The sequence below is a fragment of the Macadamia integrifolia genome, chromosome 4 (assembly GCF_013358625.1).
Source record: "Macadamia integrifolia cultivar HAES 741 chromosome 4, SCU_Mint_v3, whole genome shotgun sequence".
NCBI lineage: Eukaryota > Viridiplantae > Streptophyta > Magnoliopsida > Proteales > Proteaceae > Macadamia > Macadamia integrifolia.
Window position 1 is genome coordinate 18,792,000 of NC_056560.1, and position 25,212 is coordinate 18,817,211.

A 25,212-nucleotide genomic window follows, 5' to 3' on the forward strand; every position below is an offset into this window, starting at 1 on the left:
TGTTTATTTGGAACCAATCTTTTTTTTTCAAGAGCTAGATTCATAAATCTTATTATCCAAAGGGTCTTTATTAACACTTGGAAAGCGAATCTTCTTTCTTTTGGAAGAAGAATTGTATTGCTACAATCAACTCTTGCATCCATCCCATCATACCCAATGTCATGCTTCTCTTTTCCAAAGACAGTTTGTAAAAAGCCTGATTCAATTTATTTGCACTTTTCGAATGGGAATAACCAAGCCAAATATTACATTTAATTGGCTGATAAAATATTTACAAACCTAAATATCAAGGAAGGCCAGGTCGGAGAGACTTTGAAGCTTAGGATAAAGCCTTACTAATCAAGCTGGGATGGAGACTACTCAGTGAAGATAAGGCTTTAAGGACCCAGATCCTCTCTCATAAATACTTTCCTAATAGGTCCAATTTTCACTGCACAACACTTAGAAGAAAGGATCAGCCATATGGGGAAGCATTGTAAGTATCCTCCCTACTCTCCAAAACAAGGTCATCAGGAAGATTGGAAATGTGTCATCAATTCATTTTTGGTATGATCCTTGGATACCAAACAACCCATGTTTGGTCACCCATTTCAATAATAGAACCTCTAACACAATATTAAATTTGGTAAGTGATGCTATCATTGATAATACTTGTAATACTAGCATGCTTGCCTCTTGTCTCCCTCTACCTTTAGCTAACATTATATTAAATATTCCTATTCAGTCCTCTAACGATTTTTTGTGATGCCATCTGTCTCACAATGGAGTTGTTACTGTTCAAATGGTAGCTAAATACTTGAAGACTACTTCGACTTCTAACTCTATTGAGAATTCTAATAGGTGTTACTGCTCATCTCTGTGCTCTCATTGGTGACGGTTCTTTTGGAAACTGGATTTACACCCAAAATTTAAAATATTTTTTTGGAGGCTTATTCTTGGCGGAATTTCTACCTACTGGAGAGATGGATGACATTAGACCCCACATGTGGCTTTAGTCATTCCCATCATAAAACAACCTGGCATACATTTCTCTCTTGCGACTATATCAAGAGAATTTGGGCTTTGAGCCCATTGGGACTATGCACTGATTATTTTTCAGTGCCTTCTTTCCAACATCTCATTATGTATTTATTTAATTCCAACACTATCCCTGCCACTTACATAAAAGGATTTTTTTTTTCAGATTTTTATAATTGTCTGTTATTTTATCTGAAAACACAGGAACTCGGTCACCTTCTCTAAAGGAAATCCAAACCCAACCATTATTTTTGAGGCATGCAAGATTCTGGAGTAATGAATTATATAAAATGCAACCCCAAGCTTCAGATGCCCCAAGCTTTATTACCAGGGTACCTCTAACCCCCAACACAAACAATGTTATCCTAGTTTGTTCAACTTTTTTGATAAAAACTCCATGTTGTTTGGTTGGGCTAATTTCTTATTTCAAAAGAATATATGTATTTCATCAATCGCAAACTATATGATGACTGGTGACTGTATTAAAGCGAACACCAGGGCTCTACTATTTGGACTGAAACAAGTTAAGAAGATGGGATGGCGGGTTGATGAAGTTTGGAGCGATGCTAATGATCAGGAACCATGGGATCTTAGTACCACATTGTGGCCTTTGAGCATACTATCTACCTTTTTTTATGTACATTTTGACCCTCCCCCTCAGGTCTTTTTTTTGTTGAAGCTCAGGTCTAACAATGAAGTGGTACTTTTTGTCAAACATTTAGCTTGGCTCTCATTATCTACTCATTCCCAAATTGAATGTACTAACCCCAATATGGACATTTATCTATAACTCTCATCCAAAAAAAAAAAAAAAAATGCTCCCATGGTCAGGTTCTGTGCATTCACCCATCCATTTAGTCAGCCAATCAGTCCAAAGGCAGTAGTTGTGGCTCCCAATTCTCCTACTTTTTTAGGTTATTTGGGCAATAATTGTGGCTCCCTTTTCTCTTGCTTTTTGAAGTTCAAGAGCATTCCCCTAGCCATTCATGTTTCTCCTAAATTCTCTTTGAAAAAGGACAAGGCAAAAAAATTTGTTAATTCATTTCTTTTTCAAAGCAAAAAAACAAATTTGCCATCAATACTAAAAAATTAACAATGTTAATTTTTATTTTTTTTGGGTAAATAAATAATTCATTACCAAAGAGACGGGAAAAAATACAGCCCCAAAAAGAGGGGAGGGTGGAAAAGAAAACAAACCCTCAAGGGGAAACAAGATTCCTGATTACACAGCTTGGAAGCTCCCAGGAAGCAATAATGTGACAATTTTCGGGGGAGGGGTAACAAGAGGAGGAAACTTTGGAGAACTTTGCTTTGACATCAAAGAAGATGGAGTTCCAAATCTTTTCAAGCGACTGAGAGTTGGAGGTTCATTTCCTATGATTTCTCTCCATCCAGATTTGATTTAAAATTGCACAAAAGGTAAGTTTTTCCACCAAGTCACAAATGGTCTTCCCTTGGAAGGTCATATCCATCCAAACCCACTCTCTTTGGAAGGGGAGAATTCTTCTATTAATCGGCCAGCATTTTGAGAGGACAAACTTTCATATGGAGGAGGAGACGGGACAGGAAAAAAGAGATGATCCCTATCTTTTGGCTCGGAGCCACAAAGTTATCAAGTAGGAGAGACCTGAATCCTTCTTTGGATGAGAAAGATTTGCGTGGCGAGGTAATTCATAAAGGCTCGCCAGGTTGTGAAGTTATGCCGAGGGATGTGATGCTTGAACCAGATGAGCTACCAAGGGGAGGGGGGACCATGATGTCTGAAGAAGTCCCAGCAGGCAGATTTAGCACTGAATTTTCCATTCGAGGCATGGCTCCAAATGATATTATCGGTTCTCCTAAGACTTGGATGAAGGATGCTTGGGAGAGAGGACCAGATTTCAACCAATTGGATGGTGTCAGTATCCGGGGGTTGTCAAGAACCAATAGAGATGATATTAACAACCATAGCATGTCTTGGGAGCCCAGAGATGTAGATATTCCTAGCACTGAGGACCTGAGTGAGGGTTCTTTTAGGGTGCCAAGGATTCAGCCAAAGGTAGGTGGAGGTGCCATCCCCAATACAAGTGGAGATAACTCTGGAAGCCTTAGATCTTAAAGAGATTAACTTGTGCCACACCCAGGAGGCATCGGAAGGAGAGCGGACTGACAAAAAAGAATCTTGTTTGAGAGGATGCGAATACACCCAATCCACCCAAATGTTTTTCTTCTTAGAAGCAACCTTCCAAATAAGCTTGATGATGCCTGCCATGTTGACATCTTTGATGCGTCTCAAACCTAAACCTCCTTCTTTCTTGGGGAGGCAAACAGTAGCCCAACTAAGGGGTTGGAGAAATCTAGAGGTCTCATATCATTTCCAAAGGACTGAAGCAAAAAAACCTTCAAGCTTTGCCATGATCGCCTTAGGGAGACCAAATATGCCAGACCAATAGATGTAGGAAGCTTGAAGGACTAATCTGATGAGCTCTAGACGGCTTGCAAATGATAATAGCTTTCATTTCCATAATTGGAGATGCTATCTGATGATGTCTAGCATAGGGGAGCAATGGCGACTTAAAAGCCTTGCAAGGATGAGCGGAAGGCCCAAGTACTTCACTGGAAAAGAACCCAGAGCAAAGCTTGTTTTTTAAAGAAGGGAGAGCCTGGGACCATCCGAGGTCCCAGTAAAAAAGATGAGAGATTTCCCAGGATTGATGTGCAGACCGGACGTCGAAGTGAAAAGACTCAGGCATTGCATAATAATGTCAAGGGAGGGCTCGTCAACATGGGAAAAGATCATCAAGTCATCAGCAAAAGCAAGGTGAGTGAGCTTGATGGCCTTGCATTTGAAGATGGGGGTGATGGAACCCAGATCCAAAGCACTTTGAAGATTGTGGGAGAGGACCTCCATAGCAAGACAAAATATGTAAGGGGATAGGGGGCATCCCTGTCGGATGCCAGCGGTTGAGGTGAAGAAACCCGCTGAGCTGCCATTAACCAACACAAAAAATTTGGGGAAGGCAATGCAGTGAAAGATCCAGTTGGTGAAGGTAGGGGAAATCCCATCATGCTGAGCACTGATATGATGAAATCCCATCTTATGGAGTCAAAAGCCTTGTGGATGTCAATTTTCATGAGAGCTGCTGGGGGATGGGATTTTCTATCAAAGCCTCTGATGTTCTTATGGCAGAGAAGAATATTATCCCCAATGGACCTTCCTGGGATGAAGGCGGACTAATTGTCACTAAAAAGGGAGTCAATAAGGTTCTTGATCTGATTGGCAAGGATCTTGGCAATAAACTTATAAAGGAGATTGCATAGAGAGATCGGCCTAAAGTCATGCATAGTGTCTGCACCCTCCTTTGGGATAAGATAAAGGAAAGTATGGCTGATTGCTTTGATCTGACGGGAGTTGAAGAAGAAACTCTTAACCACTTGGATAAGATCCACTTTAATGATGTCCCAAGCAATAGTGAAAAAGCCCATACTGAAACCATCAGGACCAAGAGCCTTGCTGGCTTTGTGGGAGAAGATGGCTGTAGTAATCTCATCATTAGAGGGGATGGCCCAAAGAAAAGGAGTAACATTGGTCGGGACAAATTTGTTTAATAGCCCCTCAGGGATGGGCAAAGCTATGGAGGCATCAAGGTTGAATAGAAGCTTGAAGTGATTGACTGCAACCTCTTTTATCTCATCCACTTTAGTGACTTGGGACCCATCAGGATTTGATAACATGGTGATGGAGTTGAAGTTGTTTCTAGCCTTCAAAGAACAATGGAAATAGGAGGAGTTAGAGTCTCCTAATTCCAGCCAATTGATTATGGATTTCTGCTTTAAAAAACTTTCCTCTTAAGCCAAAAAAGCTGAAAGATTTGAAGATTCAAATTTCTCCTCCTCAGCAAGAGAGGGGTTCATATGGTCAGCCTGAAGCCGGATCTGGATGGAGGTTAACCGGTTCCTGCAATCAATAACAAGAGAAGAGATGTTCCCAAAAGAGTTAGTATTCCAAATCTTTAAGGCCTCTTTGACATTTCTAAGCTTCTTGGAGAAGGTAATGAGAGGGGTTGAAAAAGCTTGGACAGGTTTGAGCCAGACTTCCTCTATAATTTTGAGAAAGTTGGAATGAGCGGTTCACATATCAAAGAACTTAAAGGGTTTGGGACCGAAGGAAGTGTAGGGGTGGATTGATAGGGTGATGGGTCTATAGTCGGAGATGGATGCGGGTTCAAAAGTAGCATGGGAAGAAGGGAAGGCAGATAACCTAGCCTCATTAACAAGCATCCTATCTAACTTACAAGCAATGCGGGAAGAGCTTGATCTTTTATTGTTCCAAGAGAACTTGACACCAGACCAGTGGAGGTCATCAACTGCAATGTCCTCAATGCAGCCATTGAAAGACTCAATGTTTGCCATGTTTTGAAGCCCTCCTCCTTATTTTTCATGAGAGTATCTGATGACATTAAAGTCTCCAAAAATTCCCCAAGGGTGGGAGGAAACTTGCCCAGCAATGGAACGAAGGTCATTCCAATGAATTTCTCTATCTGCCATACTGTTGGAAGCATAGATAGCAGAGAATAAAAAGGAGAAGCTACAAGCATGGTCGGTGATGGCCAGATGAAGGAGTTGAGAAGAGGCAGAGATGAGGGAGACGGTTAGGATTTTTGGGTCCCAGAGGAAGCATATTCTCCCATTTAGGTGGTGAGAATGATTTGTAAGGAAAGACCAACCTGGGGCATGGGAAGAGGCAATGCGGGCGAAGGAATTCTCTTTAATATGGGTTTCAAGCAGAAAGCAAAAACCAGGACAAAGCTCCTTAATTAGCAAATGGGTGGCAGTTTGCTTATTGGGGGCGTTTAAACCCCGAAGATTCTAAACCAAGGCTTGGGACATCAGGCACTTGGAGAGGGAGGCAACTCATGCTCTGCCGGGATGGGGCAGGCGGGAGCATAAGGGGGGTAAGACTTACTTCTTCTCTGGTAGGATTGCTGCAAGGGGGTGATGTTAGAAGCAGAGGAGGCAAGGTTCAAAGAAGCCGATTTTTGACCTTGGCGGGATTTTTGGGTGATATTCTTAATAGGCCCAGGCGCAGTATCAGAAATTGTGGGCCAATAAGAAGGGTCAAGAGAGGTCCAACGGGTAGAGGAGTTTTGTTTCGAGATGGAGTTGGGCTGGATAGGGTTAAGGGAGTGGGCGTTATGGGTATTGGTGGATGAGTGGTGGGTTGAAGAGTTGTTGGACATAGGAATTGGTCTAAGGAGAGGGGTATCCGAGCGATGGGCCTGGGCAGATGGGCTTGAGATGGTTATAGGGTCTTGGTTGTCCAAAGAAGAAGCAGTTGGGTGAACCGAAAGAGCAATTGGTTCAGTAGGTGGATCAAGTGTGGGTTGGACCGAAGTGGATGGGACAAGAGGTATATTAGTTAGGTCAGAAGAGGACTTTCTAGAAGAAGCGTCCTCAAAGGGCAAGTCGCAGCGATCATCAGAGGCATGGTCACCTTCATTTGAGGAATCAACCACCGAGGAGTCACTATCTGAGGGATCTTCAGTAGAAGAGGTATGCTCGTCAGCGGTCTCTGATGCAGAAGACGATGAAGCCTGAGAGCTATCACCAAAAGAGGAGCTTCCTAGGGAACCGACGGGAAGATCATTGGCAGAAGGTTGCTGCTTCATCTCTTTGTTAGGCAGCAAAATCGAGAAGTGAGTTTGCCCAATGGTTAGTACATCCTCAGAGACCTTCGGTCCTAGCCCAGTAGAAGTAGTAGGTCGGCGACATCTAGTTTCAAGTCAACTCCTCACCAGAGGAGAAATGAAGGGATGATCTTCCAGAGTTGACATGAGCGAATGGTCTCTGTGGGAGACAGGAGTAGTGGTAGCATTCCCAGGGTCTTTAGGAAGGCAACCCACAGTATCATGGTCGAAAACCTTGCAACACAAGCATTGGGGAGGTCGCCAGTCATAATGAATGGGTTGTTGGAAGCAAAGCTCATCCCCCGTTGATGCAGGAACTTTAACACAGATTCTAGCGTAAGCAAGCCCATCCTTATTTGTTCTGGCATCGGAATAGATAGGGGTGCCGACCACAGAGTCGACGGTACTCAGGCCATCAGTTTACCAGAAATGCAAAGGGAGACCCGGAAGAGAAATCCAGAGGGGGATGGTGGAATAATCCACATGGTTCAAGAGAAGTTGCTTGTTCCAAGCTTCGAGGAAAATGGGCTTACGACCCACAAGCCACAGTCCTCCCTCCAAGCAGCGAATTTTATCGCTATCCTCAGAGAAATTGAACAGAAAGAAACCGTGGTCCATTAAGAAAGTGTCAACTGTGCTAGAAGGTCTCCATTGCTTCAGCAAAGAGTGTTTCACCAAGTGAAAGGGAGATCGATTTCCAAGGAAGTGGCCAATAAGAGATCCCAACCACCTAGAAGCTTCATTGTCGAGGAGGCCAGCCTAGCACTTAGCTAATAGGGATTCACCCATCGTACAGGGCGGCACAAAATGGAGGGGAAGGCCATCGACAGGGGCGGAAACGGTCAGTGAATGTTGAGATTTCAATGCATTTGTAGGGGGGGCGGAGGTAGTATGAAGGGGAGGGTGGCAATTGATGGTTGGAGGCTCAGGGCTTGAAGAGAGGGAGGTAGTGACAAGGGGAGAGCCCCTAGCAAGGGGTGCATACATGTAGGTCGGAGATCAGGGAAGGCATGGGGCAAACAAGGAGGCCGGAGGTCTGGTGGCCATCTGTCGGAAATCTATTGGGGACATAGCTAATTTTTAGTAATTAGCTACATAAATAATTTAAATTTTGGATAGATTTTGGATTTCCACAGTATGGACCAAACACTTGAAGGACATCTCAAAGAAGATCCAATCCTCTCTAAGCGGTTGGGTTCCTAGCAAGGCATTCGACGGTTGGGAGGGCCTAGACATGCACTCAGCACATGGATGCGTACCTCTAGGTCCTCTTAGCCATCAAATGCTTCGTTGGGCGTCCCAACGATTGGAGAGGATCTTTTTGCTCTTAGAGAGGAGGGCACCAATAAATGGTCAGACTTATCATTACAATATTGCATAGAGAGAAAAGTAGAAACATACTTAGTTGTCAAGACTCAATTCTTGGTAAATGGACAAAATAGAAAATCATCATGAGTAGTCAGGCCAATGGAATCTTAACAATGAGGGGATGAAGTATGTGAAAAAGGACTTAATTAGAGAAAGATTCCAGCTCCTCCCCAAAAGCAAGTCCGCTACCTTCTCCAAAGAAGGAATAGGGTTTATATAGCTTTCAATATACATCAGAACCCACCGAGTTATCCAAGGTCTTTCCATGTGTCAATTGAGTCCCGAAACCTAATAAAACCAATCCTCTTGGATTTGGAACAATATGGTAGATATTATTCCATACCTAAGAGCCCTTCTTGAGGTTATAATCCAATGCAAAATATTTAGCTTTAAGAAGCTAGCTTCAAGAAGCCAATACTGTAAAGAAGCAGGATTATTTTGCAACCACCATCCAAGACAGAGTTATAAAGCTTGATTGTAGACAACATTTAATCCAAAACCCAATTCCTTCCTTTTTTGGCTTTACAAATAACATACCAAGAAATAAGAGATTTTTTGTGATCCTGAGACTCCCCTCGCCCAATTGACTACTAGTAGCATGTAATTTAGAACTGGTGGTTTTTTGGGAGCTTTTAAGGCCCAAAAGTAGTGGTGCGCCCATCTGATATTGTCCGCTTTGAGCTCAAAGCCCGCACAATTTTAAAGCGTGTCTACATGGAATGGGTTAGCCCTCGCTCATAGATGAAACACTCCCTCAACACTTGAACAATGTGGGACTTTCTTAGTTGCCCTTGAGACTAGTTGTTACCCACAACAGAAGCCCCTGTCGAAGGAGCATTTTGCTAGTTTTACCTGCCTGAGCAGAGGTTCCAAGGGATGGAGCCCCAATGTTAAGGTCCAAGAGTAGCGGTGTGCCCATGTGATATTGTCCGCTTTGGGATTGGAATCCCATGGTTTAAAATCTATCTAATGGAAAGGGTTGACCCATGCTTATAAACCACAAAATCAAAACCTGAATGATGTGAAACTATCTTAGTCGCCCCCAATACTAGTACAAGAACAAAAAAACAAAACATAAGGTAAGTTGATATTGAACTAAGGACCGACTTAATTAGGATTGAATGACCTGCTTGACACGGCGAAGGCAACTTCCAATTTGTAAACTTGTTCTCAATTCTATTTATCATACAATGCAAATGCATGTTATTAAGGATTAGTTAATAGTTATATAAGATTTAGAGGCAGGATATCATTGGCAGGTCACATGGTCCCTATACAAGGATGATGAAAAGACCATTTTACCCTCCATGAAACCATCGCTATTGGATGCCTATGCACACAATCCCATTGGCCACCACACTGGCACAAGGGCCACTTGACTGACAGCCTTCTTTTTTCCCAAGAGTTATATTGATAAGTACAAAGAAAAAACTCGGGGATTATCAATTACTTTGTTAATTGTTTGGATAAAAACCGCTCGTCGAAAGCTAGTGATGTGCCCAACCCTCTCCCTAATGCTATTCAATAATCTTCAAGACTATCAATTAGGGTTCCATACTTTCATATCGCATTAGCATTTTGAGGGTCAAACTTGAACTGAGAAAGATCTGAAATGGCAGGGGCCAAACTGCAAAACACGTTCAGCTCATTTTCGGCTTAGATGGGTGTTAGTATACTTGAGGATTGATGTTTGATTATCGTATGCTCAAATATATTCAATTATTTGTATGCCTGTGAACTTTATTTTATACTAAGGAATTTTATATAGATTTTTATTGTTTGATTTGAGTGCTTAAAACCATTAAAGAACCAAAACCGGAACTGGAACAGGACGAATCTTCCCATTATTAAACGGGATTGGATCCTACTTTTGGGACCGTTTAGTAAAGAGGACGGTTCTGGAATTGGCCACCTTGGGACCGAAACCGGAACTGGACGGTTCTCTTGACACACTCCGTTCTGTTTGACACCCTTCATTTCATCCAAAAAAAAACAAATTGGACCTTGAAGCAGATACACATAAGAAAGATGATTCCAACTTGCTCCTTAGTAATCCTCACTCGGAAATTTGCATCTCCCCCACTCACTCACCCCAACCCACGGCCCCGGCAAAAAAACATCTCTTTTTACGAGTAACCTATAATGGCAATGACAATCCCAATAAACACGACTTGCCAAAGAAAAGAAGTCCTTCGCAAAACTTTACAACTGATGCATTACAAAAAACAGAATTTCACCAAATGCCTTCCCACACAGGCTTTTCTCATTCAAAGAAGAATTCTAATTCCTCCTCTGTGTTACCTATGTAGAACGAACCAAAGAATATTGATCACATCTTTTTTGCTCGTCTTGTTTCCACCTCTATCTAGAAAGGGATCTTGACCAAATGTTGGCCTTCTAACATGATCATTCTCCCCTTTGAGAGTGAATGGATCTAGATGGATGGACTTTTCAATGGAAAGTCCATATGCCACTTAGTAGGCAAGCTCGCTTTTGCGTTACCATAAATCAAATCTAGATGGAAAGATATCATAGGAAATGAACATCCAACTCTCGGCCTTTGAAAAAGATTTGGGCCTCCATCTCCTTCAATGTCAAAGCCAAGATTGTAAATGTGTTTTCTTCTTGTAGCCCCACCCCAAGAAATTGTCACATAGTAGCTTCATGGGAGCTCCCTAGCTTTGTTATCCGGAACACTTCCTCTACTGGAGTATAGGTCCCACTTTTTGTTGGTCCCATCCCCCCCTCCGCTCTTTAGGGGTTGTATGTATTTTCTTCTCCTTGGTAATGATTATTTATTCACCCAAAAAAAAAAAAAAAATTCAAATGAACCACAAGAATGTACACATTGACGATTACTTCCACTCCCTCACTAGAAAATATTTGAAATTTGATCTTACAATGTGAATTCATAAAGAAACCAGGTGATTACTAATGTACCCAAAACCTTCTGCCAAAAATCCATGTTAAACAACCTATCATACTCGAACCTCCTGAGTCCTACAGTGGTAAAAAATGAACTGATGCCAAAGCACGCTTTTGTACAATCTAAAGAATAATTCAATCATATCATGTGCCCAGGCAAATGAAGCCTGTGACTGCTCCTTGATTATTAACAGCTCAAAAATTTACCTTCTTGTACAACTGTAGGCCTCATGCCCCTTTAACCTTTGGTAGTGAAGATGGACAGACTAGTATTACTATTTGCCACCTGAGTATACAGCAAAAGACTTCTCCTCTCATCATCTTATGGGTGTGTATATCTATTATCTGGGAGCAGGTCTTCCTGAAACTGATAGAAGATTCAATCAGTGAAGCCACCTCACAGAAGTCTATGCAAAGAATATGAAATCAAAAGTACAAAGTACTTCCAAAAATGAGCTTAAGCCATGAAAGCACATGCATTCAGTTACTGCCCACTTAAAGTGCAGCTTCAAATGTTTGATGCAACACCTTGCACTAGAGACAGAAGCATCCATGTCTATGATTGGTTTTTCCCTGATCAAGAATTTCTGAACTACATTCATATTGCAGCCTATGAAAAAATTCACACACAAACTAATGCTGAACATGCTGAGAGAATATATTCACATTGCTGATCCATGAATAAAAAAAAAGCATGATGACAGTATGTCCTGAACACAGTAATTCACGAAAGGGTTCATAAGATCAATATAGGTGTAGAAACCAACCCTTGACATGGATGCATAGGGTGAAGTAAGAGAAAAATTAAAATAATAATAAGAAATCCTAAAAGTGGTCAAACCATCTCCCCTGATCTACGACCAGCCTCCACTTTTGTTGGCTAGAAAATCTTCCTCTCTGAGAATTGATGATCACCCTCGTTGTACTTACTCTTTCAAAGGATCACCCCTTGAAGCAGCTTCCTTGAACCAAAAGAATTCCTCTCTCCTAATAAAACCACCCAACAAAAAGTTCCCTTTACCCCCTTTATTTTTTTCACTTTTTCACCTCACTTCAGATTACTTCAATTATTACCAGAAGAAGCTTCAAAACCATGAATTAAGCTATCGTAATGTGATTTTAAATGCTCTTTCCTTTCTGTCACTCGACATCTTTATCTAGAGAGGAACAACATAGATTACAAAGAGGCAGGTTCTCCCATACATGTCATAGAAATCTTTTCCCACACACCAACTACCAACAACTGCAACGCAGTATCACCTTGCCAAGCATTAAATTTCAGACCAATCTGATTTCTCAACTTGCCATTCTAGTGGATTAAAATCATTTCAAAAAGTCAATTCATGAACAGTGGACCGTTCAAAAAGCAAGGGGAAAGCGCCATACATTGTGGGTTATTTGATAACAACAGGCCACCTTATTTGAAATGTGGCCTGTCCAGTTAGTTGCCCATCCATCCAAAGGTCACAATGCCAGATTTTATCGCGTATTAAACATCTCCATGCTTTCTCCTGCTGCCTCATCAAAACCAGAGTTCAAGAGGCGAACTCCTCTCATATTGCCTCCCTTATTGTCCCTTCATGTTCGGTTTTCACTAACTATTCCCATCGTCCTAATGGGAAACTTTTGTTGGTTTTGAATCCCTCTATTATCAAAGCCTCTTTGCTGCATTCTTCCTCCAATCTCCTGCATCTTAAGTTCAGCGACCTCCATGGGAATCACTCTTTTTTCTTCACATCAATATATGCCTCTAATATCCATTTGGAGCGTGCTACTCTTTGGGAGGATCTTCAGCACACTGAAATGCAAGTCGGGCCTCTTCATTGGGGTAGAGGAGGAGACTTCAATGTGGTCCACTTTGGGCATGAAAAGAAATGAGTTGATCCCCATGATGTCTCCTCAATAGAGGCCTCCAATGACTGCCTCGAGATATTAGTCTGAATGATATCCACTGGTCTGGCTTGAAATTATACTAGCACAATAAAAGAAGTGGTGATTCCAGAATTGCATGCAAATTTAGAAAGAATGCTGGTCAATAAAGCTTGGCTATCTGCTATCCCATGACACTTTTGAAGTTTGATCCCCCTAGCATCTCCAACCATAGCTACTTCTTTGTGATCATCCAACCATACATCAACTCTGGCACAAATCAAAGCCATTCAAGTATAAAATTGATATGTGGACCTCCCACTCGGGTTTCCACTCCACAATCCAGCCTGCTTGGGACAAGCCGATCATTGCTTTCTCCAGTCCACTCGTTGCTTTTGCCAGAAAGCTTCATTTTTTTTTTTTGTGGGGGGGGGGGGGTGAATAATAATATTAAATAAAAAAGGAAAAAGGTGGGTAGGGTAAATATAAGACCCAAGGGTCAAACAAGAAAAGTAGATACACCATTATAGGGGAGGAGATGGGGAAGTCAAGATAGACAAAGGGACCTCCAATGAGACAACAATAAGCCTGCTCTTTGGGGCATCAACAACCGAACAAGGAGGGATCAAAGCAAGCCTGGAGGAGACATCAAAGTAGATGGCATTGCAAATCTCATCAAAGGATATGGAGTTGGAAGTTCATCTACGAAATTTTCGTTCCATCCAAATGTGGTTAATGGTGGCCCCAAAGGCAAGCTTCCCAGAAATATCGCATATAGAGCTGTTATCAAAGGTCATGTCAACCTTAATCCATTCTCTCATAAGGGGAAAGGGTCTTCTCCTAGAAGGCCAGCATTCAGCAAGGACATGCTTCCAGATGGTGGAAGTGAAAGGAGAGTCAAAGAACAAGTGACTAGTATCTTCTAAACCATTCCAACAGAGGAAACAAGCAAGGGGGATGACAGAGATGTGGTGGCTGATGACAAAGGATTAGGTTGGAAGGTAGTTGGAGAAGGCTCTCCAAACAATGAAACTGTGACAAGCGATGTGGGATGTGAACCAAACAACCTTGCGCCAAGGAATGTGGGGCCTGAAGAGCGCACGAGGTTCCAAGCAAAGGAAGAAGACAAGTTGTCAGAGGAAGAAAGGGGACCAAACGATTATGTCCTCTCTTGGAGGGGGGAGGGTAGGAAGAGAGGACCAAAGGGCAGATAGGGAAGGGGATGCAAGAGGAGACCAAGAGCCATTGGAGATGATTGAAGAAACTAGGGAATGCCTTGCGAGACCTGAAGAGCAGATTGCTCTTGGCCCCACTTTCATGAATTGGACACCTCCCGGGTGCCAAATGCCAAATATCTTACCAAAGGGATGTGGAGGAACCATCTCCAATGCAAGAGTGGATGGCCCCCAAAGCAGCATGTCTGGCTTGGAGGATTTTATGCCAGACCCAGGAGGCATTATGAGAGGGGGGAATGGTCCAGAGGATGTCTTTAGAAATAAGGGAAGAGTAGACCCAAGAGACCCAGATGCTACTTTGTTTGGAGGTTGGCTTCAACATAAGCTCCAGAATGCCTGCATGATTAACATCTTTGATTATTCTAAATTTGAGGCCTCCTTCAGATTTGGGAAGGCAGACGGAGGACCATCAGATGGGGTGGAGAAATTTGACAGAATCGTTTCCTTTCCATAGTAAGGTGCAGAAGAGGGATTCTATTGTCTTGATGATGGATTTAGGGATTTGGAAGACTCCCGACCAATAAACATACGAGGATTGAAGGACAGATCGAATTAAATGCAGATGCCTCGCATAGGAAAGGAGCTTGCCTTTCCATAACTAAAACCTCTTGCAGATTTGGCTCAACATGGGGAAGCAGTAGTGGGCTGACAGCCTAGAGATCCAAAGAAGACCAAGATATTTGATGAGGAGAGAGCCAAGAGTAAATCCAGTGGACTGAAGGAGGGCTTTAGAGTGATCAAGAACACCAAATAAGAAGAAATAGGATTTCAGGAGATTAATGAGGAGGCCAAAGAGGGATCCAAAGAGATGGAGGGAAAACATGACGGATTCAAGGTAAACAAGACCACCTTTAGATAATATCATGAGATTATCGGCCAAAGCAAGATGGGTAAGCCTGAGGGATTTGCACTTAGGAATAGGGGAGATAGGTGATTGTCGGTGTGGGATTGAATGGATCTAGATAGGACCTCGAGGGCAAAGCACAATAAGAAGGGGGAGAGAGGGCAAATGAGGCAAAGTAACTAACAAGGGAGCCATTAACGAGAACAGAGAATTTGGGAGAAGAAATGCAAGAGTGAATCCAATTGACAAAGATCGGAGGAAAGGATATTGCTAGGACTTTAAAGATGAAGTCCAATCTGATATAGTCGAAAGCCTTATGTCAATCTTGAGGAGGGCCACAGCGGAGTGGGACTTCTGGTAAAACCCTCTCACAATCTCATGGTAGAGAATGATGTTATACGCAATGCTTCTACCAATAATGAAAGTGGATTGGTTGGCACTGATTAGGGAGTCTATGACAAGCTGAAGACGATTAGCTAAAATTTTAGCTATGAATTTTTAAAGAAATTTATACAGAGGGAGATGGGTCTGAAGTCAGGCATGGAGGAAGCTCCTTCCTTTTAGGGATGAGACTAAAAAGGTTTTGTTAATGGCATGGATTTGGGAAGGGTTGAGAAAGAAGCTTTCTATAGCTTTAGTGAGATCAACCCGAATGATATCCCAACAAGAGGAAAAGAAACTAATGCCTAAACCATCAAAGACAGGGGCTTTATTGGATTTATAGGAGTGAACATCGGCAAGGATCTAAGAGTCAGATGGGATGGCTTGAAGGGAGGGGATGAGGCTACTAAGGATGAATTTATTGAGAAGAAGAGGAATAGAGGGGTCAGGGGAAGAGGGGGGACAGAAGAGGCCAAAGAAGTAAGAAACAACCTTAACCTTACTGGCATCCGGGTTGGTAAGGAGAGACCAATCTCTGGCAGAAAGTTGAGGGATGGAGTTGGAGTTGAATCTGGCTTTTAAGGATTTGTTGAAGTTGGCAGAGTTCGAGTCCCGAATCTCTAACCATTTGATACAGGATTACTGCTTGAGAAAGCTTTCTTCTTTAGAAAAAAGAGAGGAGAGCTTAAGGGTGATCTCTTTCTCCTCATAAGCAAGAGAGGGGTTCTAATGGTCGAACTGGAGACGGAATTGGATGGATTCCAACTTAGTCCTACAAGAGGAGGCACGGGAGGAAATGATGCCAAAGGTGGAGTTCCAATCTTTTAAAGTAGTTTTGACATTCTTAAGTTTCCAGACGAAGGAAATGAGAGGAGAGGAATAGGATTGGACAAGATGGCTTGTCCCAAGCTGCCTTGACTACAAGGATAAAACCAATGTCTTGGGCCCTCATATGAAAGAATTTGAAGGGCTTAATGCCAAAGGAGATGTAAGGCTGGATGAAGAAAATGGGACTATGGTCAGAGATGCCCAGGGGATGGAAAAAATGGGAAGAGGGAGAGCAAGACATCCAAGCTTTATTGACAAGAACTCTATATCAAGCTTACAATTGATGCGATTGGCTCTAGTTCTTTTACTATGCCAAGTAAACTTGATACCAAACCATCTAAGATCATTTAGGCTGGTATCCTCTAAGCACAAATTAAAAGCATCAATAGATGTAGGATTGATTGAGAAGCCTCCAAGCTTCTCATAGGAGTGTCTAACAACATTAAAGCCCCACCCTATCCCCAGGGGAGGGAGCCAACTCGGGAAGCAATAAGCCTAAGGTCATTCCTGAGAGAGATCCAATCTAAGGCTTTATTTAGAACATAAATGGCGAAAAGAAGAGGGGATTGTCTTCTCTAGGATATGAAATGGAGAAATGAATGAATTGAGAAGACAGAGATTTCGGATATCTAAATCCTGGTAGGGTTCCAAAGAATCCAAATTCTGCCATTAGGGCTGAAAGAATAATTAGAGAGAAGGGACCAAGAGGGGCCAATTGAAGAGGCAATCAGCAAAACATTGGCTTCAGGAACTCTGGTTTCCAGGACACAATAGATGATGGAGTTGGAAGCATTGAGGCAAGAGCGGATCTCAGCTTGTTTGGCTAAGTAGTTTAGCCCACTGGCATTCCACATGGTCCAATAATTCATAGGGGGGAGGAGTTGAGGTTAGCAAGGTCAATGGGGAAGGTTGGCTCTAGTTACACCTGCCGTATTCCTTGAGGGGGGGAATAAGGAATGCCAGTAGAATTGTCAAAAGCGAAGGATAAAGAATTGACCTGAGACTGGGATGTGTCCAATGCCGGGTGGGTATTGCATGTGGAGCGACTCCTGGCATGGTTTTGAAAGGTTGGAGAGTCAAAGCAATACTAGAACCGTTAAGAGATGTCGAGGAGGGAGCCTAGATTTGAAGATGTTGTTAAAGAGACACTGTGTTACGTGCACTCAACCACATATGAGGGCTGGACACGTGTGAGTGTTAGTTATTATTGTATTGAGAAGTTAGTAGAATGAGGGTGTATTGTGAGGTGAGGAGTTAGTGTACGTGGGCAGTAAGTGTTAGCAGGGAGTATGTAATGTAACTAAGTAGTTGTAACTGATGAGGAGTCCAGGGTTGTAAGAGTACCTATATATTTGGGAGAAGATATAGTAATGAATATCAAGAAAATTAACCAAAAATTTCTCTTTGAAAGGAGGTCGGCAACCTCCCATTGGCCAAAATCATTCCTACAATCTCTTTTAAGAGATGATCATCTTCTTTCCAAAATAGGGAAAAGAGGGGAACCTGTGCATGTACCACACCGAGGTAGAATCGCATCCAAGTCTGTATGAGGGGATTATATAAGGCAGCTAGGAGTTGCAAATGTCCTTAGGAGACAGGGGCAGAGAAGCAATAGCTCTATAGAAGGCAGTCACTATCGGGGCAGGTGTGGCAAGGCCTTGCCTTTGCTTGAAGAGCAAAGCAAGAGGTGCAGATGGCATAGCATGGGCAAACGCAAGGGAATTGATAATAGGAGTGGAGTCAATACTTGACGAGCACCGCAGACAACAATAGCGGCTAGACCTAGAGGAGCCAACAACGAGGTGGCGGGCGTAGCATAGGCGAGGAGCAAGGATAGATTCGCTGAAGTCGTGGTTGCAGGAGACATGGCTGGAGACCTTTGTAGAGGAAGACGATGTTGGATGCTGGTGAGAAGGGTTAGGGTGGGGTGGGGAGCTCAACAATAGATCAATGGCTATGGTGGATTGCCGGAGTCACAGTAGTCACAAACTCACAGCATCAGAAGACATGGCAAGAGAAGTGTTGGTGCAGGCGCTGCAAGTTGGAGGTTAAAGTAGGCATGGTAACAGAGGAGCATCGAAGGGGGGGTCAGGTGGGGGAGATGCACCCGAGTAGGTCTGATGGGCTGATGGGCCAAGCAGGACATGATCCAAATAGTTGGGGATAAGTTGGTTGTCCAAGGATAATGGAGAATGAGAGGTGGGCCAAGAGGAAAAAGGTGTGGTGGGCCTCGAGTTAAGATGGGCTGAAGAAGGTTTAGATAAGGGAGGCGGTTGGGTTAGTTTAGGATGAGAGGAGTTGTTCTTCAAAGAGGGTTCTAGACTAGATGGGGGTAAGGTGGGGAATTTAGTAGGGAGAGGGAGGGGTAAAAGAGGATAAAGAGATGAGGGTCTTAGAGGAATCTTATGCAAGATGGTATCTCTGTAAGGTGAACAAGAAGGAGCAGCCTCCAAAGAAGGGATGGAAGCTGAAGGGGGGGAAAGCCAGGAGACAACTGTTAGAGGAGGAAGGTAGAGAGATTTTGTCCAGCGGAGACTTGGCTAAGAGACCAAAGGGTCAAGGGATGAGTTAGATTTTTCCAGCCAACAAGGGAGTTAGATGCCAACGGATGGGATTTTCAAATCTATCAGCGTTTGCTCCACCTCCAACCACAACTCAGGTGACTAGAGGGAGCCAAGGAGTTGCGGGGAGGGGGTAAAGGGAGTGGAGAGGAAGGTTCTAGAATCAAGGTCTCTCAAGGAGGAAGAAGCATTATTGTTAGCAGTGGAAGGGATACCTAGATTCTCTTTAGAGGAAGGTACTTACATTCTTTCTTTAGGGGGAGGCAACACAAATTTGGAGCAAGTCTTTGAATGGTGGCCAAACACTTCCCATGATATGCAATGAGGGGGGATCCAGTTGTAGGAGATTTCTTGGTGGAAGGAGTGTCCATCATCCATATTCCATAACCAACACCGAAGAAGGGGTGGTGTTTGCCGAAACTTCCACACAGATTCTGGCATAGGAAAGCCTTTGCATTCTATTAGTTCTAACATCCGTGAAGAGAGGAGTACCAACTATTGAGCCTATAATGATTAACCCTCTTTCGCTCCAAAAATGTAGAGGGAGGTTGGGAAGGGCTAGCCAAAGGGGGATGGAGCGGTAATCAATTTTGTGTAGTTGCATGTATCGATCCCATCTGCGGAGAAAGATCGATTTTTTACCTATTTTCCCGGGGCCACCTATAGCCTTTGTCATGTTTGTTCATTTGAGAATTTAAACAAGACACCATTATCCAAAAGGTGTGTATCCAGAGAACCTTGGACTTTCCACTACTTGGTGAGAGCACTCTGCACAGTAGGAAAGGGCGGTCGGCTACCAAGGAAGTGCTTGACCAAACAAAATCCCCATCTAGAAATTTCTTCATCAAGGAAACCAGCTAGGCCGTGGCCAAAATTTTTTTCTGCCAAGTGTGGGGGGAACACAGTTGAGAGAAAGATCAGCTTTGGAGGAGGGAGAGTTTGGGTTGAAACAAGAGACCCAGGTTTTGATCAGAGGAGGAAGGGTTGTTGTGGTAGAGGGGTGGAGTGATTGGAAGAATATGGGAGATCATCTGCAAGGAGAGGAAGAGGAGGAGAGGGAGAAGAGAGAGGGGAAAGGGGGAGGGGATGGGTGCCGGAGGCCATCGGACCCACCTCAGGTAATCAGAGGGGGGGGGAGTAGGTCATACTTGGAGCTTTAGTATCGCTTCGTAATGTTATGTGTGCCCTTTTAAGGCAGAAGGCAAGGGTCAAATGGTTAGGGCTTGGTAATGCTAAAATTGCATACTTCACAAATCCTTGAAAGCCAGAACCAACATCAACTCCATTTGACTTTCTCTTGGCTCCGGATGGTAACTCTCTCACTTTGGTTGATTGCATTAAATTAAAAGCAGTTCGATATTATAAGTAGCTCTTTTGCCCCACTTCTATTCCCCCTATGGATCCTATTCCTAAGGGGTTACTTAACAAGTTCATCCCTAACAGAGCTCCATGTCCTGATGGATTTAGCATGGTTTCTTCTCCTTCTATTGGGATATCATCAAAGGGTACCCCATCCAAGCCCTTCAAAGCTTCTTCTACAACCCAATCTTATTTCTAAAAAGGAAGGTGCATCTTCCATGACAGAGTTCAAGCCCATCTTCCTCTGCAACACCATCCACAAAATTATTTCCAAGGTCCTTGCTAATAGAATTAAGCTTGTTGTGGACTTCTTTTTAGTGCCAACCAATCAGCCTTCATTGCTTGTAGAAATATTTCTGATAAAATTCTATTTTGCAATGAGTTGGTTAATGGCTTTGATAGAAAAGGGCATTCTCCAACAGCTTTGTTGAAAATAGACTTACATAAAGCTTTTGATTCTCTAAGATGAGATACAATGTCAGTGTTCCAAACAGAATGGGGCTCCCGGCCTCCTACGTTTGTCAACTGGGTATATCATTGCATCTCAACCCCTCAATTCTCAATGCTTAGTCTCTAATTTTCACTCTTTCCTTTAGAAGTGCTCTCCAGAAATATACAGTGTAAGCTAGACCAGCAGCTCATCTCACCTTTGCTCAAGTGTAAGAAGCTTATGATATCTCACTTGGCCTCTGCTAATGATCTCATTATTTTCTCCAAAGCTATTGCCTTAGCTAATTTGAAGTCACGTCAGGCCTCAAAATCAACACTCAAAAAGTCTCTTATTTTTTGGCAAGGCTCGCTGATGCTGATAAGCACCATCTCCAAGACAAGATTGCCTTCCCCCTTGGTCTTCCTCCAGTCAAATATCTAAGGTTACCTCTTATCCCAAGGTTGATTGCCCATCACTACACTCCCATCTTTGATCTTATGCGCAAGACTTCAACCTTGGAAATGCAAGCTCCTCTCTTATATCGAGTGTCTGGAACGGATTAGATCTCTATTCCAATCATCCTACATTTATTGGCCAGGAATCTATGGAAAGGCTCAGAATCTTCCAGATTTCTCCACCCTATCAGTTGGGCCTTTGTCTACCTTCCCAAAAATAAGACTATTTGGGGGTTCTTCGGAATGACTATTTGGACTGTTGCTCCTTCTCCCGATGTCTCTTAGGTGTGGAGAAAGATCATTAGCCTCAGATATATTGCTTTTGAAAATATTATCTTGAAGATTGACAATTGAGCCTGCCTCTACTAGCCTATGGTTGGACCATTAGCACCTTTTGGGCATTCTCCTTCCCCAATGCCACCTTTAGAGAGGTTCACGGAGTAGGCCTCCATAGGCACTCTCCTATTTCAGATATTATGTCTCATGATGGTTGGATTCAATCCCTGACCCCCTTCCCCTCTATTCTCAAATAGTTGAAATTCTCTCCCCCTTTGCTGAGTAGCATCACTGGCTCTGGGGATTCAGTTTCATGGACTCCCTCCTCTGGTGTCTTCAGCTCCAAATCAGCATGGGACCTTGTCAGAGCTCGGAGCCCCTCCCTGCCTTGGTGCAAGCTTGTTAGGTTCAAGTGGTATATCACTCGCCATAGTTTCAATGTCTGAAGAGCCTTCTCATATTACCTACCAATGTAGTCATTTTTCTTTCATCGTCAAATCTCAGTCTCCTCGGCATTCGCTTTAAATCAGGGTATTTCAGAAGAACAGGTTGTTCCAGCTCGATACCGTCAAGAATTCCTGACTATTGCATGGGAACAGGTTCATCTTCGAAGCATTTTTCCCTTCCAATATTTTTCTATTGGGGCTCATTCCTACATGGAAGACATTGAGCACCTCTTCTTCGAGTGCAATTTCTCCTCTATTTGGACGGGTATCCTCGACAAATGCTGTTGAGAAGAAGAAGAATCATCTCCTTTTATAAAGTGGATCTGGGTTGACATGACTTTTTAACGTAGGAGTAGATTACAAAAAGCTAACCCCCACAATTTATAAACCCCAAACAATACAACTAGTATCCAAATTGCACTTGAAGATGCTTTAGAACAAAGGAAATATCAATCCACACAAACTTAGAACAACCCTCAATAAGAAAACAGAAATTACAATCAAGAATCAAACCCCAGGAGAGAGAGAAGCCTGCGCCTAGGTCCTAGGAGAATACCTGTCGCTGGAGCTGTAGGTTTCTGTTGGTGCTGAAACTTGGATCAATGGAAGCCCTTGATGTGAGGAAGAAAACCTACAAATATGAACTGATTCTGCTGGTTGACCAGAAAGTTATGAATCTTCTTGATTTCTGACCTTGGAGAGAGAAATCAGGGAGATTCCTTAAGAACAGGGATGATTTCCTTAACAGCGCTCTGATGAGGATCGATTGATCCTTATAAGGCAGGCCTGGAACACTCCTGCTGGTAGGCTGGTTGATCAGATCACAGAATGGGGGTGAGAGAGAGGATCGGTTGGTTCAAGAGAGGGTATTCTTGGCTGGTCAATCCTGGCTTTAAAGACTTGGACAGATCTGAAACTCTTAATCCCTGACAGCAGTAGTAAACATGAACAGCAAGCAAATAGCAAAGAATTGAAGCAATTAAAATAGCAAGAACCAAGAGAATTGTGGGTGGGATGGCTATCTCGGCCCAGGCATCTCACCCACAGCTACCTTGGCTGTTTAAAAGCAATTGACTGCAATCTTTGTTTATTCAAATCTGAGAATTATAAGCTCCTCTACTAATAGAGGGCAGAATAGCAATCAAACTATAACTAGGAGCTAGTTTCCAAATAGGACTAGACACTCCTAGTACAACTAGGACTTGAAATAAACTAAGACTATAACTCCAACATGGAGTAGGCTTGACTAAGACTATAGCTAGAATCGATGGGCCCATGGGCCTCACTTATTAAACAAATAACTAAGTCCCTATAGCTAGAATCGATGGGCCCATGGGCCCTCATTCTAACACTAATTCAGCCACCTAAAGTGGGCTTAAGTGTGGATCGATAGGCCCTTCTTGGCTGGGCCTTTCTTCCTTTGATAGATCTTCCCAAAGTGTGGATCTACTTCACTTTTGCTAGCTCTTCAGTGTATGATTCGATCAGGAAGCTTGCTTTTGGAGCAACCTTTTCTTATATTTGGATGGAGCACAGCCTTTGTAGATGGATCTCCAACTTTAGATCCTTTTGTCAAATTTGGGATTCCGTCCTTTGAAGTAAGCTTCTAAGTTCTCCAGATTTATCTACTCCCCAAGGAAAAGGCATATTGTTGTACCTTGAGGCCTTTCTTCTTCTTTGCTTTCCCCCTCCCACTTGAGGGGTTTGCTTTTCCCTTGTAAAATTTCTTTGTATTTTCTTCTCGCCCCTTTCGAGGATCCCTTTGTCTTCTCTCTTTGGTAATGAATATTTATCCACAAAAAAAAAAGTAGTAGAAATATAGGAATATATTCCTGCGAAAAGGGTGTGGAATCCTTTCCCCAAATTACAAACAAAGCAGTGGGGCTGTAATGCAAGGGCAATGTAACTCCCTCACAAGGGTCCCAAAATTTCAAACCCTTCCCTATTAAACATCAACACCCCGAGTTTGTTTTAACGTCCAAAGGAGCCAAGACATTGTCACTTACATTCCACAACCAAAAATATTGACAGTAATAATAATAGATCCTTTCCAAGATTATTCGGCATTTTACAAGATAATATTGACAAACATAATTCCAATAGAACCCTAATATACTGTGCTGCAGAGTCCTGCAAGTGTAAGCAGTTAAGGTGCTTTTACGTGGAAATTCATTCAACTATTGGGTTTTAGTGAAACAAAAATACCTCTTGCTTTGGTGGCACTGTTTTCCTGTGCGTTTTTGGAGTTCATTTTTTCCAAATGAGGAGCGATCAGGGCATCCAATTTGACCAACCAGAGTGCAAGAGCAGATGTTGTTTGTGGCATAGTTGGAAAGAATACAATGACCTCATCCAGAGCCGTATTAGAACCAAGCCCAAAGCAACATTTGTTCAACCAGTCTTCATTGATAGCACCAACAAAATCAGTGAGAACCTACACGAGATTTAAAATTAGTATAATGAAAATGCATCACATGGAGTACTCAGATGTTTCTTAGAACAGTCAAAAAAAAGAGAAGTGATCAAACAACATAGCAAAACCTACTCATAACCCACAAGGAAATGAAAAGGCAAAGTAAGAAATTTTGGAGGAAGGGGGGAACCTGCAAAAATTCAGGCGTGGAGGAGGCACGTCTGAGCCGCTTGACCCAGAGTTTTTGTGCAGACCTTTTCCAAGCACCCACAAAAGCTTCTTCAGGCATAACTGCCTGCAAACAATGTCAGAGAAAATGGAAATGAATTATTTCAACACTCAACAGTCATTGAGTTGAAGCCGTTACACCATGAACTCCAATTAAAACCTTTAATAAAACTAAAATAAAGAAAATTCCTGACTGAAAGTGAAAAGAGTTGGTTCAGAACCATAAATGTCCCACCTCAATTGCATGAATTGCAGCTTTGAGTGACTGCAACTGTGATGACAGAACTCTATGCTTCGGAAACTTATCAGTGTCTTGTTCTCTACATGTAGCAACATGGATGGTATACCTTTCTTCGAGATCAAAATCTAGCTCAAATGTAGTATGGCATATCTTACAATGCCTTTCATCTCTCCAGTATAGGTCATGACAACTATTACACCGAGTGAGCGAGTCGAGATAAGATCTTTTGCCCTGTTTAACAGCATTAAGATTTGAGTAAAAAGAATCCCATATCCATGCATCAAATGCTTGAAGGTGGTTCCACTTTTCTATTTGATCCTCTCCGTTCTTCCCAAGTTCCATAACTAAGGCAGCAGATGAAGCTCGAGAATGGTTTGCAGTCTCAGGAACACAAAGATTGTTATCTATATAGGAGACGGGCGAAGAACCTTCAAGGGTAACAATGTCTATCTCTGAAAGATCAGACTCTAAGGATTGCCTAGTTTCATTACCAGATTCTTCTTTATTGGTCATTGCTTGGCGTAGAAAAGCTTCCCGCTTCTCCAAAGAAGCAAGGAGCTGTGCTTCCCGTCTGCCCCTACCATCCAAAACTGACAGCAGAGAATATAAACCCTGCAATTGGATCCGGTCAGCATATACAAACCACAGTTCACAGGCTATTTTCTAAGAT

General features: G+C 42.8%; 1 protein-coding gene across 1 annotated transcript in view; it reads right to left on the bottom strand.

The window, feature by feature from the left end:
* Window positions 1-10,906: 10,906 nt before the first annotated feature.
* The window catches only part of LOC122076301 (homeobox-DDT domain protein RLT3), a 51,081-nt gene continuing 36,775 nt past the window's right edge, over window positions 10,907-25,212 (bottom strand). Inside the window, exons 12-15 of the mRNA XM_042641617.1 lie at window positions 24,537-25,154; window positions 24,264-24,368; window positions 23,866-24,094; window positions 10,907-11,343 (exon numbers count right to left, since the gene is read on the bottom strand). Coding sequence (XP_042497551.1) covers window positions 11,318-11,343; window positions 23,866-24,094; window positions 24,264-24,368; window positions 24,537-25,154 — 978 coding nt within the window. The 3' untranslated portion in view covers window positions 10,907-11,317. The remainder of the gene's footprint in view (window positions 11,344-23,865; window positions 24,095-24,263; window positions 24,369-24,536; window positions 25,155-25,212) is intronic.